Below are 15,771 nucleotides of genomic sequence, written 5' to 3'. Positions count from 1 at the left end.
CAAAGAGCTCAGAGAGGTTGATTTGCAGGAAGTCTTTGCATGTGTTTTCCTAATGATTTGCATGCATTTCTCAATTTTGCTTTTGCCCCAGTGGTTGTTCTAAGTAATCGTCACCCATTTACTTACTCTTTCACTCGCTCAATTACTCATCGAATACATATTTTCAGAGCCTCTGCTGTGTCCCAGGTGCTATGCCAGGATTAGAGGCTTAGTAATGAATAAGTGGGGTCCCTGCCACCAGGAGCAAGCTCACAGACCTGCAGGGTCATGCGTTCATGAGCTCACGTGAATGCAGCATGAGGATGTTAGGAGAGACACAGCCCAGATATGGAAATGCTGGCGCAGTGACTCTAGGAACACATGGGCATGGCTCAAATCTTTGCTGGCCGTGAAAACTTGGGAAACTGGACTTTAGTTTTCTCATTGATGAATGGGAAATTCCAGTCTGTGCTTTGCTGGGTTGTGGGATGAGAAATGCTACATACATAACCAGGGTTGCACTGTGCTTGGCACCTTGGGTACCTGATAAGTGGTGGTGGTGGTTATTCACTGGGACTATGAATGTATGGGGAGCCTGGGGAGGACAGAGAAGGCTTCCCAGAAGACGTGGTTCTTGAGTAGTCAAAGGCCAATTCGAGTTCTCCAAGGAGAAATGGAAATGGGAGGAGAAGGAGGAAGGTGGAAGGACTAGTGTGGCCTAGGAGCAGGGTGTGGTGTGGCAAGAGCCCTGACTGATGCCAGAAGGCCTGGATTTCTACTCCCACCTCTGCCATCACTGAACTGTGGCATCTAAGGCAAGGCTCTGGTCCTCCCTGGCTCTCTCCTTCCTTGTCTATAAAACGAAGTGGCTACAGGAGATGAATTCTAACCCTGAAACCCTCAAATCAGTCATAAAAAGAGATTTGCACCCTGGAGAGATCATGCTTGCAGGGTCTTAGACAGTGACCCAGGTATGTGGGAGGCAGGGAGAAGTGTGCTCAGTGAGACCAATCGGGAGGTGGGTGATGCAATTCAGGCAGGAAGGAAGAGCCACATCTGGGAACCATGAAGACAGTCTTCAGGGGCCACTAGGATGTAGCAGGAGGAACCTAGAAGGACTCCTGTGACTTGCGCCTTGGTTTGAGGTGGGTCCCTTCTTTACAGTCAGGTACCCAAGAGGCAGGGAAGCAGGAGGAATGGGATAGTCTTCACCAAGGATCCAGGTGTGGCTGTCAAGGGTGCCCCAGGTCAGTGAGGTTCCTGCTGGGTGATTCACGTGGGGGCAAACGGGGAAGACCACCAAGTCCCTTCTCATCTGAGTGCCCCCAATTCGGTGAGACTGCCACTCTCTAGCAAACGGGCTCTGAAGCTGTCATGGATTCCTGTTCTGACGCTGGTCCCTGATGGCGCCTCCCTCTTTCTTAGGACCTGTTCAGCAGGCAGAAGGGCTACCTGGAAGAGGAGCTCGACTACCGGAAGCAAGCCCTTGACCAGGCTTACCTGGTAGGACCAGAAGTGGGTTTGACACTTTGGCTTCTTAGACTCCACATTAGAGGCTGCTTTTTCCTCTGGGGCTGAAACTGCATTTAGGGCGCTCCCCAGTGCCAAACAGGAGTGATAAAAATGCCATCTCCACCTTGTGACTGGAATGACCGTACAGACTGTCCCTTTTTCCAAATCAATCGTGATTTTCAAAAATATTCAAAGTTACTTTAATGGTTTTCTTAGACTTGCTTCTTAAATTCTAGTAATCATTTGAGATGAATGAGAAGAAACTATATTTCTTTTATGTTTGATTTTACTTAAATATTTAGACTTAAAGTCCCAAAGCAAGTTTTCCTATAAATAGGAAAAAGAGATGATCACAAAGGAATGCACAGGTAAAGCAATTAGATGAAGCCAGGTGATTTTCAGAACCGAAGGGACGAGGTATAAGGTCGGATGTAATACTGCATTTGGGTTGCAAAATTGAGTCTGGGCATCCTGGTGATTAAAGTACAGTGGGATGATGTTCAAACTCCTGTGTCCTCACACTCAAAGCTAAGTGCTCCTGGCACGAGAGAAATTCTCCTTGGGGGTGGAGGGGAGTTGAGTAAGATCATAGAAACTTGTCGCTGCAGGAGAGAGAATTTAGAGTTCAATGTCATTCCTTGTAGGAAGAAGCTAGCGTGGTACAGAGTCTTGAGCAAATCTCTGCCCAGATCATTTGTAGTTAAAATAATTTTACAAAAATGGGTTTGCACCTACAAAATGCAGAGCCAATCACTAAAAAAAAATGACTTTAAAACTCTACTTCCCATGACAGGCTCCAGGAAGACAGAGAGCAGGTAGCCTGGGCTTAGCTCAAATGGACAGGAGATTTAGACATGAAGGCCGGTGCAACTAGCTATGACCCTTGTCCCTTCCTGTCGAGGCTGTGAAGCTTGAATCCCTTGAGACTAGGAGCAGGAGATGTAGAAGATCAGAATGAACTAAACCTTATCAAGACACGGCATTTCCCTCTGGGCTATTGTTTCTGGTTACACGACGTTTCAGTAGTGTTGAGGGTAACTATTCGTGTTTTGGTCCAGGCTTGGTGCTTTTGAAAACACCTTGCAGGCTGGGCCATCCCCATCATGCATCCCTGTTCTTCCCTAGTGTTTCCCAAAAAACTCCAAGGAATGTGATTTTAGATGGAACTTAGGGTCCCGCAAAGCGTAGCGCAATAAAGTTGGAAAACTCTGAAGGACTTCTTGGGGTCTTAGCATGCTAAAGGGTGAGTTGAGGCTCCGAGAGGAAAGTAAGCAAGTGGTGTGCCAGGTTCAGTGAATCACTGGACGTTTTTTCAAGGGACATCTTGCAGAACTGGCATTTCCCAAAACACACTTCGGAACACCTTGGGGTCCACCCTTCCTTTGTCTAAGCACCAACTCAGGAAGGCCTGAGGGGCCCCTAAGAGTGCTGAATCTGCAGAAGAGGCCCCTGCATGCTGGTTCTGCCACCATATAGAAGCTACCTTCACACTTGGAGTGTTTGAAAGCCTGCCATGGGCACTGTGCTCCCAGTGGGATTTCAGTTGCATGGGTAGACAGGAGTTCTGACGCAGCCCCTGGATTCTCATGAACAGTCAGGAAGTGAAATGCTCTGAGAGGGTGACAGGGCCATGTGTCCATGCTGGGGCCAGGACAGCAGGTGCCAGATGCAAGCCTATGTCCCTTTGTCACTGAGCTGAGTGAGGTGGGGCAGGCCCACAACGGGATTTCCAGAATCGAGTGGTGCGTTTCTATCTGGAAACTGGCCACGCAGGGGTCTCCTGGGAGCTCGGCTGCTGAGTAGAGAAGGGGTGAGCCTGCAGGCACCAGCAAGCTCTGCTCCAAGTGGAGCCCACCTGGGGGCCCTGCAGCTCTGCCAGGGAACAGATTCCAGCCTTCTAGTTCCCCAAGGGCAACTGTTGGGGTGGGCAGAGCTGAAGGTGATCATGTTTGTTGGTTAAAATCAGTCTGGCCTGATGGGCCTGGATCCCAGCAGGGAGAAGCCAGAGGAGACTTGAAGAGCAAGTGGCCTGATGGTGACGGAGGGCTACTGGGTTAGCCTCTGCCTCAGTGATGGAGGGCTACTGGGTTAGCCTCTGCCTCGGTGATGGAGGGATACCGGTTAGCCTCTGCCTCAGTGATGGAGGGCTACTGGGTTAACCTCTGCCTCAGTGATGGAGGGATACTGGTTAGCCTCTTCCTCGGTGATGGAGGGATACCGGTTAGCCTCTGCCTCAGTGATGGAGGGCTACTGGGTTAACCTCTGCCTCAGTGATGGAGGGATACTGGTTAGCCTCTTCCTCGGTGATGGAGGGATACCGGTTAGCCTCTGCCTCAGTGATGGAGGGCTACTGGGTTAACCTCTGCCTCAGTGATGGAGGGATACCGGTTAGCCTCTGCCTTGGTGATGGAGGGCTACTGGGTTAGCTTCTGCCTCGGTGAAAGAGGGCTATTGGGTTAGCCTCTGCCTCAGTGACGGAGGGCTACTGGGTTAACCTCTGCCTCAGTGATGGAGGGCTACTGGGTTAACCTCTGCCTCGGTGATGGAGGGATACCGGTTAGCCTCTGCCTTGGTGATGGAGGGCTACTGGGTTAGCTTCTGCCTCGGTGAAAGAGGGCTATTGGGTTAGCCTCTGCCTCAGTGTTGGAGGGCTACTGGGTTAACCTCTGCCTCGGTGATGGAGGGCTACTGGTTAGCCTCTGCCTCGGTGATGGAGGGCTACTGGGTTATCCTCTGCCTCGGTGATGAAGGGCTACCGGGTTAACCTCTGCCTCAGTGATGAAGGGCTACCAGTTAGCCTCTGCCTCGGTGATGGAGGGCTAATGGTTAACCTCTGCCTCAGTACCATGTTTCTATTGAAACTCATGGTTTCTCTATACCACCTGTAGTTTCTTTGGGAGAGAAGTAGCTGCTCCTTAGTAAGGAATGTGGGTGGGGATTTAGGAAGGCAGAAAAGGAGGTAATTTTCTTTTGTCCTTAGACATTCCCATAAGATAGCTATATTTAAGTGTCTTGCTGTGAAAAGGAGTAACATCCTGTAATGATGACAGCTCAGCTTTCACAAGGATCCCCAGTTGGTCACTAATGTCTCATTCAGCTTTGCCAAAAAGGGTGGCTTGCTTTTGTTGGGGGTTAGGGGCAATTAAAACATTGCCACTATTTGCTTTGGGCTAGAGTTGCATTCTTAAGGCAGCTGAAAACCAAATGTGTGCAAATCCAGACATATTTTCCCATTGGCACCCATTAGAAAAGGGGAGATTTGTTTCCAGGGTGAGGAGAGCCAATTGGAAACCAAGGATGAAATAAAACCCAGGTGAATTGCACCTCTGTTTGAGTCATGCATCTTAAGGGAATGCTATGATTACTTTTTCTTCTTGCCTTTGTCCCCTCTTGTGCATAGTAGGGGCATCTGGCTTGAATAGAGTAAAAAATGACAAGTGTGCGGGCTGAGTTGCTCCCTCACAGCCTGCTCCCCCGGGCACTGCTGGCCCTGTGCTTGGCCCCTGCCAGTTGCCCCTCCCTGCCCGAAACCCCCCTCCCTGGCTCTGCCTCCACTGGCAGCAGCCTTCTGGTGGTTCCTGTCCACCTCCTTGTGACCTTCCTCTGTCTGTGTGATCTGGGGTCCTCAGAAAATCCAAGACCTGGAGGCCACACTGTACACAGCGCTGCAGCAGGAGCCGGGGCGGAGGGCCGGTGAGGCGCTGAGCGAGGGCCAGCGGGAGGACCTGCAGGCTGCTGTGGAAAAGGTGCGCAGGCAGATCCTCAGGCAGAGCCGCGAGTTCGACAGCCAGATCCTGCGGGAGCGCATGGAGCTGCTGCAGCAGGCCCAGCAGGTAGGCGGCAACAGCTGCTGTGCCCACAGCACCCCTGGCACCCTTGTTGTCCTGTGTGCACCTTGGCACCCTGATGGGCCTCTGAGTGCCCCAGGCTCATTCCAGGGAGAGTTGGTGGTAAAGCAAGTTTCCAAGAAGCAAGATTTCATAGATGCCCGTCATATCTCCCCGTGACGGGGCAAGACGTGGGGCACTTGGGCATTCTAAAGAGCAAATGCTGAAACATTCATCCAAACCAAAGTGCCTTCTCCCTCGGCCCTCCTTCTCCAGCATCTGCACGCTGTTTCCAGGTCAGATGCTGGTTACGGGGAGGCATCCGCTGAATGGTTTGCTTTTTTGCTACCTTTTGTGATGGCGGCTCATTGGAGCATTGGGCCTAGAATCTGTACCAGTTGTAGGTCTGAAAACCTCAATGTCTTCCAAGGTTCGATGTTGCTTGTGAGTTTCATGTGCTACTGAGCACATGGGGAGCTGAGGGCTTCATGACTCCTGATTGACGGGGAAGGGAAAGAAGCAGCAGCATCATGCAGAGCATTTGTCGGGCGCTCACCATGTGTCGGGCAGTGGCTCCCTGCATTGCAGATCCTTTATCTCACGGACCCTATGGGTAGGCACTATGACGTCCATTTTCCAGACGAGAGAACTGAGGCTCAGGGAGGTTAACTCATGTGTCTGAAGGTCACCCAGATAGTAAGGATCTAGATTACCAGTGGGGAGGGATGTCACAGAAGGAAAAAAGAAGGGGGATGCGGGCAGAGAGAGAGAGAAAGAGAGAGAGAGAGAAAGAGGTTGACTTACTTTAAGGAACTGCCTCACGCAACTGTAGATAAAGATCGGCAAGTTCACAATCTGGAGGGCAGGCCAGAGCCCCAGGGAAGAGTTGTTGTAGTTCAAGCCTGAAGGCCATCTGCTAGCAGCATGCCCCTCTCCTCGGGGAGCTCAGTCTTTTTCTCAAGGCCTTCAGGTGATTGAATGAACCACACACACACATTATGGAGGCTCATCTGCTTTACTCAAAGTCTACTGATTTAGATGTTTATCTCATCTAAAAAAGACCTCCACAGAAACATCTAGTTTGTTTGTTTGTTTTTTGAAATGGAGTCTCACTTTATCACCCAGGCTGGAGTGTAGTGGGACGATCTCAGCTCCCTGCAACCTCTGCCTCCCAGGTCAAGCAATTCTCTTGCCTCAGCCACCTGAGTAGCTGAGATTACAGGCACCCGCCACCACACCCAGCTAATTTTTGTATTCTTAGTAGAGACGGGGTTTCTCCATGTTGGCCAGGCTGGTCTCAAACTCCTGACCTCAAGTGATCCGCCCACCTAGGCCTCCCAAAGTGCTGTGATTATAAGAGTGAGCCACCGCGCCCATCAACATCTAGGATATTTGACCAAATATCTGGGTACCATGGCCTAGCCAAGTTAACATAAAATCAATCATCATCACCATCAAAGGGAAAGGGCATTCTGGGCAGCAGAGCAGCATGGTGTGGTTCAGCTTAGGCAGCAAAGAAGCTGAAAACACAGACACTGGGACCAGATGGCCAGGCTCTGAACTCTGGATCCCCCATTTAGTTGTGTGGCCTTGGACAAATTACTTAACCTCTCTGGGCCTCACTGTCTTCCTCATGGGGATGATGACAATGCCTGTCTCACTGGGGCATGGTAAGGTTTAGATAATTATTACTTGTAAATTGCTCTCAATAAGTGCAGACCACTATTGAGACCACTATTGCTGAGTGTAGACTGTGGGTGGAGGTAGCGGGAGCAGATGGGGAGTTAGGAGCCAGGTGCCGGCTTGTCTCTAAGGCCAAGCACTGTACCTTCTTTTCAGGACTTGCTCACTGAGTGTGCAGCAAATGAAGGAATTGATTTTGTGTTCAAGAGATCCAGCTCAAAGAACAGATTGACGTTTGTGTGTTCGAGCCAAAAAGAAAAAAATTGTTACCCCACTCAAGGATTCAAATCTCATGGAATGTGCTGCTTTTGATGGTCTAAGTCTGAAATGTATGACAGGTTAGAGAGGACAGCGTAAAGATACAGGGCAATGCCACATTCCACTGTGATTCCTGGAAAAGCCCCCATGCTGCACATGCTGAGAAATGAACCCAGGATCTGGGTGATTTTTTAAAAAGCCAAAAAGCAAGCCATGGCAGTGTCTGCCTGCTGGGCAGTGGAGGAGTAGCATCCCTTAAAGAAAAGATTCATTTAAAATGCAAGTGTTTTGTGGTGTTTCTGTAAGATCATACGGGACAAATCACTTCCTTTTACCAAACTGTGTAGTCGATTGCATGGAGAAGCTTGAACAGTAGTTTAACCAGGGTTGGTATTGCTTTTCCTTTATCTTTGGATCATTTTCAAATTAGTTGAGAATTCTGCTGAAAGTAATTAGTAGACACTCCTTTCTCCCACTGAATATTGAAACTTCCCTGACCTCAGTTTTATTAAAATACAGTGATAAGTACATATAAGCTGAAGTCAATATATTTATTCAACAATACATTGCTCTGAGGCTTTAAAGAGATAAGATATGCAAATCAATTCACCTGGTACATGGTAGGTGTTCAATGAAAGAGGATTCTCTTTGTGTCATAACGCATGGATGTCAATACCCAAGGTAGCATGCTGCCTCCTGGCCACTCAGTGTGGTTCATGGACCAGGGACATTGGCATGATGCTGAGCCCTGCTAGAAATGCAGGATCTCAGGCCCTGTCCCAGGCCTATGGAATCAGATTCCACATTTAGGGAGACCCCATGGTGATTTCTGTGCAACTTCAAGTTGTCAAACCTTAGTCTTATAGATGCATGGCTGTGAGTTCTAGGGGGATGTAAGGGTCTTGTTACCTTTTTGGTTTAGCAGGAAAATGAGTTCTTATTCCTTCCCTTCCCCCTCACCCTGTCTCCCTCCTCTAGCACACCAGGCAGCAGAATCCAGGGCAAAGGGTTCTACCTCCTCCCTGCTTTGAGTTCAGCTCTAGAACTGTCAGCAAGGCTTAACGTTTGCTGGCCTCAGCTTCTTCATCTGTACTATATGGGTAGTTCTGAGCGGCTGCACCTCCGGGCATTGCCTTGAGGCTCTGGTGTGGTTCTGCAGGTGAAAAAGCTTGGCCAAACTCTCCCAGTGTAACTGATGATGCCATGATGTGTGCTGACTCTCACTCCCCTTCCCCGCGGAGTGTTGCAGGTGTGTAGTAGCAACAGGAGCCCGAAGCCCCCAGCCAGTAGCCCAGAACCTTCATAAAAGAGGTGCAGACTTAGCAGTGCATCTGTTTTACTGGATGCTTCCTTTAACAGGTCTTCCTGGAAGTGGGTGGTCTAGGTATGATTCCTAGGCAGAGGGGAGACTTTCCAGCCAGCCCAGTGGCCACGTGGTGCTGGGGAAATGAGATGCTGCTGCTTCTGGCTTCCATTCAACAACTATGTGTAGGGCACCCACCCTATGCCAGGCACAGTTCTGGCTGTTGGGAGTGGAACAGTGGACAAAGTCCTGCTTCTGTGGAGAGAATGTTCTTAGATTCTGGGGAGGGGAAACAAGCAAGACTCGAATAAATACTGAGGATGTCAGAAACAGGCAGAGGCTGAAATGGTGCAAGGAGGTGAGCCGGGCAGCCACCTGGCAGACAGAACAGCAAGTACAAAGCCCCTGAGGTGGGAACAGTTGATTGTGGTTGAGGAAATGCTTTATGTTTTCTAACAGCTGCAATTTTCAAAAGTAGTACACTGTATATAGGATTTTAGAGAGAAACCACCACCCTGGAACAGTGGTTGTAATGAGCCTCATTAAAACACCTGTTTGAAAACAGGTGTTCGGCTACCTGATTAAGTCTTCAAACCAGCTTCAACAGAGGGAGAGATGAAGGCACAGAGACAAAACAGCTGGATGAAGGTCAGCTAGCCACAAAGTGACCCTTCCAGGCCAGGCCTATCCTGAGTCCACTGCCAGAGCCCTGGTCTCCGCACTGCATGATCCCCTGAGGGTTCACTATTGATGTTTTGTGATTCTTTGCTAGTTGCTATCATTTGATAGTCTCCAGAAATCTGGTATTTTCAAAAAAGTATTGCAAAACCTACATTTTTTTTCCCAAAGAGAAGGAATTCAAACCTGCATTACAGTGATTTTTTTCCCCTCCAGGAACATAAAAATTAACGTTTTAAAGTTTATATATGGAAAGCTATGATGCAGCATTAGGAGCCATAGGCTCTCGGGTCAGACAGGTTTTTATTCAAATCCTGCCCCTAGTTATGGTGTGACCTGAGGCAAGTTAGTTCACCTCTGTGAGCCTCAATTTTCTTGTCTGTAGAATGGGTACAATCAACACACACAACTTGAAGTGTTGTGGTCAATGGAGAATTTATCTAAAGTGCTCACAAAGTAAGCACTCAATGAATATCAGCTAACATTTGCTGCACTTGGCTTTTCTAACCCAACCTAATCATTATCATGTCTTCTCTCACCTTTATATTCATCATAATCCCTAACACTCATGTATTCAACACGGGCGACACTACATAACACAACCAGGTGCTCTGGCAACACTCACCCCACTTCTGATCTGGCCCAAGCACTGGCTACCCGCTTCAACCATGGACAGACACTCCCAGTCTCCCAGTTTGCTGTGGACATTACCATTGTATTTTGCCTGGAATCTGGCCCACAGGGTGCAGTGATGTCCCCTGCCCGGCCCCAGCTGAAATTGGCATTTTCCAGCCCTGTTAACTAAGAGGAGAAGAGGATGTGAAAACATCCATTAGTGAATGGCACCTTTCCCAGCAGAATGATTCTGCGCTTTTGTAAAAGGTTCTGCCTGCATGAAGGTTGGAGTGAAGCCACTGGTGTAAATTCACTTTGTCCTGACCCTCTCTGAGGGTTCAGTAGCACTGGTTTCACTTCCTAGCCACAGTTGGCCTGCAGAGACATCTGCTGGGACAATTCACGATGGCAATGCCCTCTCCATTGTCTCTTTCTCTGCCGAAGCCTTCCTAACACAGAGCACCACCACAGCACCCCCGCCTCCCCCTGAGACCCTCACTGGCTCCCTGGTGCCCAGAGTACAAAGTCTGGGTTGCTTAGTCTGACCTTCGAAGCCCTCTAGAGCCCCTTCCAACCGCCACAGCTGCATTGTCCACCTCTCTCAGAGTTGCCCCTGCTGGCCATCATGGAGCTGTGTTTTGCTTTGTTTTGTTTTGTTTTGTTTTGTTTTGTTTTGTTTTGTTTTGTGTTGTGTTGTTCTAACATTCGTGTACCAAGCACTGTTCTAGGTGCTGTGGCAATATTCCAGCCCAGGGAGGCAGACTGGGGCTGACCCACAGAAGGGGCTCAATGGACATTGGTTGAATGAAACTCACACGAGTCCTTTGAGGACAGGTCATTGATGCCATTTTTCACAGGGGAGCAGAGTGAGGCTCAGAGAAGGTAAGCAACTTGTCCAAGGTCACACAGCCAGGAAGCAACAGAGCTCAACTGTGAACCCAGGTCATCAGATGAGGAAACTCTTACCCACTGCTCTTTCTGGCCTCCCACACTCTGATGAGAGACTGTTTCCTAAGCGTGAATATCAAGAAAGATTAGAATGAGAACCAGGTTGTCAGGCTGATTTTTAAAGCCCAGAAGTTGTTCCTGGGGGATTCTCAGATGTTCTTTGGAAGCTGTAAAGCCAGACATTAGATTACAAAGCATTGTCCTGCAGATACCATTTCACCCTCGGTGTCATGGGGTCCCACACAGACATTACAGAAGAGGGGTCCAGGCACAGAGAGATCATGTCACTCACCCAGAGCCCAACAGCTGCTACATTTGGGGCCCAGAATTCAAGCCGGGTTCAGGCCGCACGCCCTGCTTACTCAGCAGCACTCGGCCGCCCTGCATGTGAGGGGGTTGCCAGGAAACTCCTGCCACTACCAGATTGAGGTCACACCGTTCCCTTCGGGTGGGAGAGAGTAGAAAATTACCAGTTTAAAAAAATAACGTATGGAGTGCTTAATGCCAAGCTCTGCTCTAAACACTTGGTACAAATTTGCTAGTTAAATCCTTAGATGTGGGCAGCACCCATCTATAGATAAGGACACCAAGCCTCAGGGAGGCAGAATAACTGCCCAAGGTCACAGATCTGAGAGAATCATCTTTTTTTCTGTCTCCTTCGTGGAATCCATTCTGTTTGGCTGCCCCGTGATCATCCTGAAATCAAAAGCTCATCATTTCCCTGCTTAGAACCCGTCACTGGCTCCCCATGGCAACCCCAAAGCTGTGAGCACCTCATCGGGACATGGGCCATTCCAGACCCTCTGAGCTCTGTCCCCGACCCCCCACCAAAGGCCCCTTGGCCTCCTGCACGTGCCGTTCCCTCCGCCTGGAATTCCTTTCCCCTCTTGTGCATCTGGTGAACTAACCCTGCTGGGTTCCACGTCTCCTCCAGCCCACGGCACGATACCTCACCCCTCCTCATGCCTCTTTATTTATTTATTGAGATGGAGTCTCTCTGTGTCACCCAGGCTGGAGTGCAATGGCGCGATCTCAGCTCACCGCAACTTCCACCTCCCAGGTTCAAGCAATTCTCCTGTCTCAGCCTCCCTACAGGAGCGCACCACCAAGCCCGGCTCATTTTTGTATTTTTAGTAGAGACATTTCACCATGTTGGTCAGGCTGGTCTTGAACTCCTGACCTCAGGTGATCCACCTGCCTCGGCCTCCAAAAGTGCTGGGATTACAGGCTTGAGCCACCGTGCCCAGCCCCTCTTGGTTTTCTTGATGGTGTTTGTATTCATCTGATGCCCCTTCTATTTATTTGTATGCTGCTATTGTCTGAACTGTAATTGAACTATAAGGGGAAGGACTTTGTCTTTCTCTCCAGGACTGGAACAGGCCCAGGCATATGGAGTCCTATTTACTGAGTGACTAAATGTGCCCACAGTGGTGGTTCTCAAAGCAGGGGCCCCGGACCGTCCGCGTCCTCATCACCTGGGAACTTGCTGGAGTGCAGCTTTCACTCAGGTCCCACCCCAGCTGGGCTGAGGCAGAAGCTCTGTGGGCGGGGCCTGGCAATCTGTATTTGAGTAGGCTCTCTGGGTGATGCTGACACAGGCTGGAGAATCACTGCCTTACGGAATGTGAGATGGCTTCTCTGGGCCTGAATAAAGGCCTATGGTGACCCCACGTTTAATTTTTGCTGGCTGAAATCGTCCACCCTTCCGCCTCCCAGCATTGTCTCATTGTATGAGGTCTCTATCCCGTTCAGGGCAGACAAGGGCCAGCAGCCTGCTGGGCAGAGTTGCCCCAGGGGTACCCACCTTGGTGGGGCCCTTGATGGGGCGGAAGCCCTGTGAGCACATGAAGATCTGGAAACGGGGGAGTTCACCAGATTCCCTCGGTGGAGACGCTGTGTGGGATGGGAAGGAATGATCGGTAAACCACCCAGGGAATTAATTCTGCAGGTGCGGCGCCAAGGAGGGTAACTAAGAGTCCGGGTTTGCCCAGGACTGAGGGGTTTCCTGGGGCTCACACCAGGAAAGTCCTGGGCAAACCGGGTCTGTCGGTCACCCTGGTACCACGTGCTGAGTGGGGTTCTAAGAGGGCAGGGCGGATGCTGGTGCAGTGGCTCCCACCAGCATTGACCTCCTCTGCCCTTCTCCCTCCCTTCCCCATCCCCCAGGCTGCAGTTAAATAAATCTTAGACAAGTACGTGACTTGGTGTCACATCCCACCCATGCCCTTTATTAGCTGCTCAGGGTGCCTACATGTTTTGGTCCAGTCTCGATGTTTTGTTTTTAAAAGATCCCCTCTTAAGAATGTGTACTGTGTAATTCTATTTCCACAAACTTCTAGAACAGGCACGATCCATTATTAGTGATAGAAGTCAGAACAGAATTCCTTTGCAGAGCTGGAATTGAGCCGGGGGACCAAGGCCTCCTGGGAGCTGGGATGCTCTCTGTCTTGCTTTGGGCGGTGGTGACACAGGCTTGTGCACGTATCAGAGCTCATCAGGCTGCCCACAGTGTTGGTATCCTTTACAGCTTCTGTGCTAGACCACAATAAAAAATAAAAACAGAGTTTTTAAACCTGGAAAACTTACTTTTTCTGACACATAACCTGGTGTATTTCAGAGAATCCGAGAGCTGGAGGCCAAACTGGAGTTTCAGAAGCGGCACCTGAAAGAACTGGAGGAAAAGGTAGGTGACTGCAGCTCAGACTGTCCCCAGGTTTCTTTCCATGAAATGTTAGCACGGAATCATTTTATTTCATAACGTCCAAAGCATAGACTCTGTCTCCAGCCCTCCTTTCTCTGCCCTTCTTCCCCTAAATCAGCATCTCATGGAAATCGCTAGTTCCTCAAAATTCCTTTCTGGTAAAGGCATTTCCTTCTCAATGGCTGTCAAAAATTCTTCAGGCCGGGGCCAACTCTGCATGTCTTTTTCACAAAAGACTTTCCCCTGAATCCCTCCCCTGCTGTCTCACTAGGAAAGAGGTGAAACACGTTAGCCCGAGGAGGTCAGTGGCATCCCCCTAACCACAGACACAGGTTCTCCTCCATGGACTCGTTCACTTTTTAAATACCTTCTATGCGCCCCAGACCAGTCGCATGTTCCTGGAAGACGCAGCCTCTCCCATCCCAGAAGACGTGAGGCTGGCCTCTCTCTGGGCTTTGGGTATGTTCCACCAGCCCATTTACCATGATGCCCATTTTATGAGTGAGGAAAGTGAGGCAGAGATAGATTAGGACACCTGTCCATGGTCCCACAGCTAGGAAGGGATGGCTGGGTTCTCCATGGACATCATAGCCATCCCATCCTGCCCCTCCATATGACATTGGTCCAGACAGACACATGAGTCTGGCTCAGGACACACGCAAAGCAGTTTTATCATGGTATTGCCCTTCATCTTCTTCCACCTGATGGCTGTGAGTCCTTGAGGACAGGGACCACGTGGTATTCTTCTCTTCGTTCAAGACAGTTCTTGCCACAGGATAGGGCATCATCAAATGTTTGTGGATGAGTACGCAAATGATTCTAGATGAGTACAGAAAAACAATAATTGCCTATTTAATGTCACAGAGGTAAGTTCAAGTGTGGCAACAAGATGGAGAGCTGCTGAACCCATCCAGGAGGTCCGTGGCCGGCATGCCTGTGCTCGAAGAGGGGGTCCCACCTGAATCTCAAAGGACACTGTGGGATCAGCCCTGGGAAGAGGAGGTAGAAGGGGCATCTCTGGGCTTCATGTGTCTGAGGCCGGTCTTGTGAGAGAGGAAGCTGACTCATTTCAGGGACAAACCAGGGCAGAAATCTCTGGAAGGCAGATTCCAGGGCTGTCCAAAAATGGGATGACAGCCTTTCCAGTCCTGTAGGGAATCAAACCATGTGCCCAGAGAGATGGGACAGCTCTTAAGATTCCACCTCCGTTTCAGATGCTTCCTCTCCCTTCTCTCATGACAGTCGGCTCCATGCAGATGAAATCACCTTCCCATCTCTGCTGGAGGTGTAGGGCCCTGCCGGGTCGCAAGTGGACCGAGGATGGGTGCGCAGGGGCGGGGGCAGCGCTTGTCTGCCAGTTCCCTTGTTGCCCTCATGGGAATCCCAGTTTTAGCTGATTCCTAGAGTCCCCGTCTGCCAGATGCCCACGCCTACCAGCCTCCCAAGGATATTCTGAGAACCCAAGGGGGTCTCAAGTATAATTGGATTTAAGAATTGCTTGAGGGATGAGCTGGTTTCGCAGATAGATGAGCCTGGGCTCTCCTCTGGCCTTGCCCAGGTGGGCCCAGACAGCCTGGGAAATTCACCCCTCTGCCCCACGGAATTCACCCCTCTGCCCCAGGCCTTGGTGTTCTCATGTGCTGCTAGGAATGGTGCTCTGTCTCTGAGGGTGGATGTAGGGATAAAATTAGCTTGAGGATATGAAAGTTTGCAGCCCAGGGCCCAGGCAAGGCGTGTGGACTGGCAGCACCGGTTCTTCCCACCTCCCAGGTAGCTCTACCACTTGTGTTGGTAAAATGAGTCACAGAGCCAGATATGATAAAAGAAAGGCTTAAAACATGCCCAAGGTCATCCTTGCTGATTAAAATGTTAAAAGTCAGGTGGAATGAGCGCACACTTAAAATAACACTCACTATATCCTCGGCAGTGAGAATACCTGGGAAATGTTGGAATCGTCTTTCTGGCTCTTTTTTTGACTCTTTTCTCAAAGCCAATGTTTGGGGACTGGTCTGTCTCCTTTTGCCACAGAAGGGAGTTGCGGAAGCTGGCATGCAGAGCAGGAGGAACTGGCCAGGATGGATTCCTGACGAGGCCTGTAGGGCTGGAAACCTTCCATGATGCCTCATGCCACCTTCATTTCCTTATAGGCATCGGGGCCTGTGACCGTGGAAATAGCTCCAGCCACCACTATCCCTGGCCCCTCGGTCCCTTCGTCATTGCCAGAAACTCTTTCCTGCCACACCCCCACTGGATGGTCTTAATGAATC

The 15,771-nt window shown here is 50.1% G+C and overlaps 1 protein-coding gene across 1 annotated transcript in view; it reads left to right on the top strand.

The window, feature by feature from the left end:
- The window catches only part of JAKMIP1 (janus kinase and microtubule interacting protein 1), a 177,091-nt gene that overhangs the window by 160,109 nt on the left and 1,211 nt on the right, over window positions 1-15,771 (top strand). Inside the window, exons 18-20 of the mRNA XM_034951926.3 lie at window positions 1,405-1,482; window positions 5,121-5,324; window positions 13,421-13,486. Coding sequence (XP_034807817.1) covers window positions 1,405-1,482; window positions 5,121-5,324; window positions 13,421-13,486 — 348 coding nt within the window. The remainder of the gene's footprint in view (window positions 1-1,404; window positions 1,483-5,120; window positions 5,325-13,420; window positions 13,487-15,771) is intronic.

The sequence above is a fragment of the Pan paniscus genome, chromosome 3 (assembly GCF_029289425.2).
Source record: "Pan paniscus chromosome 3, NHGRI_mPanPan1-v2.0_pri, whole genome shotgun sequence".
NCBI lineage: Eukaryota > Metazoa > Chordata > Mammalia > Primates > Hominidae > Pan > Pan paniscus.
The sequence above is the reverse complement of the archived record's forward strand: the minus strand, read 5'-3'. Positions and strand labels throughout refer to the sequence as shown.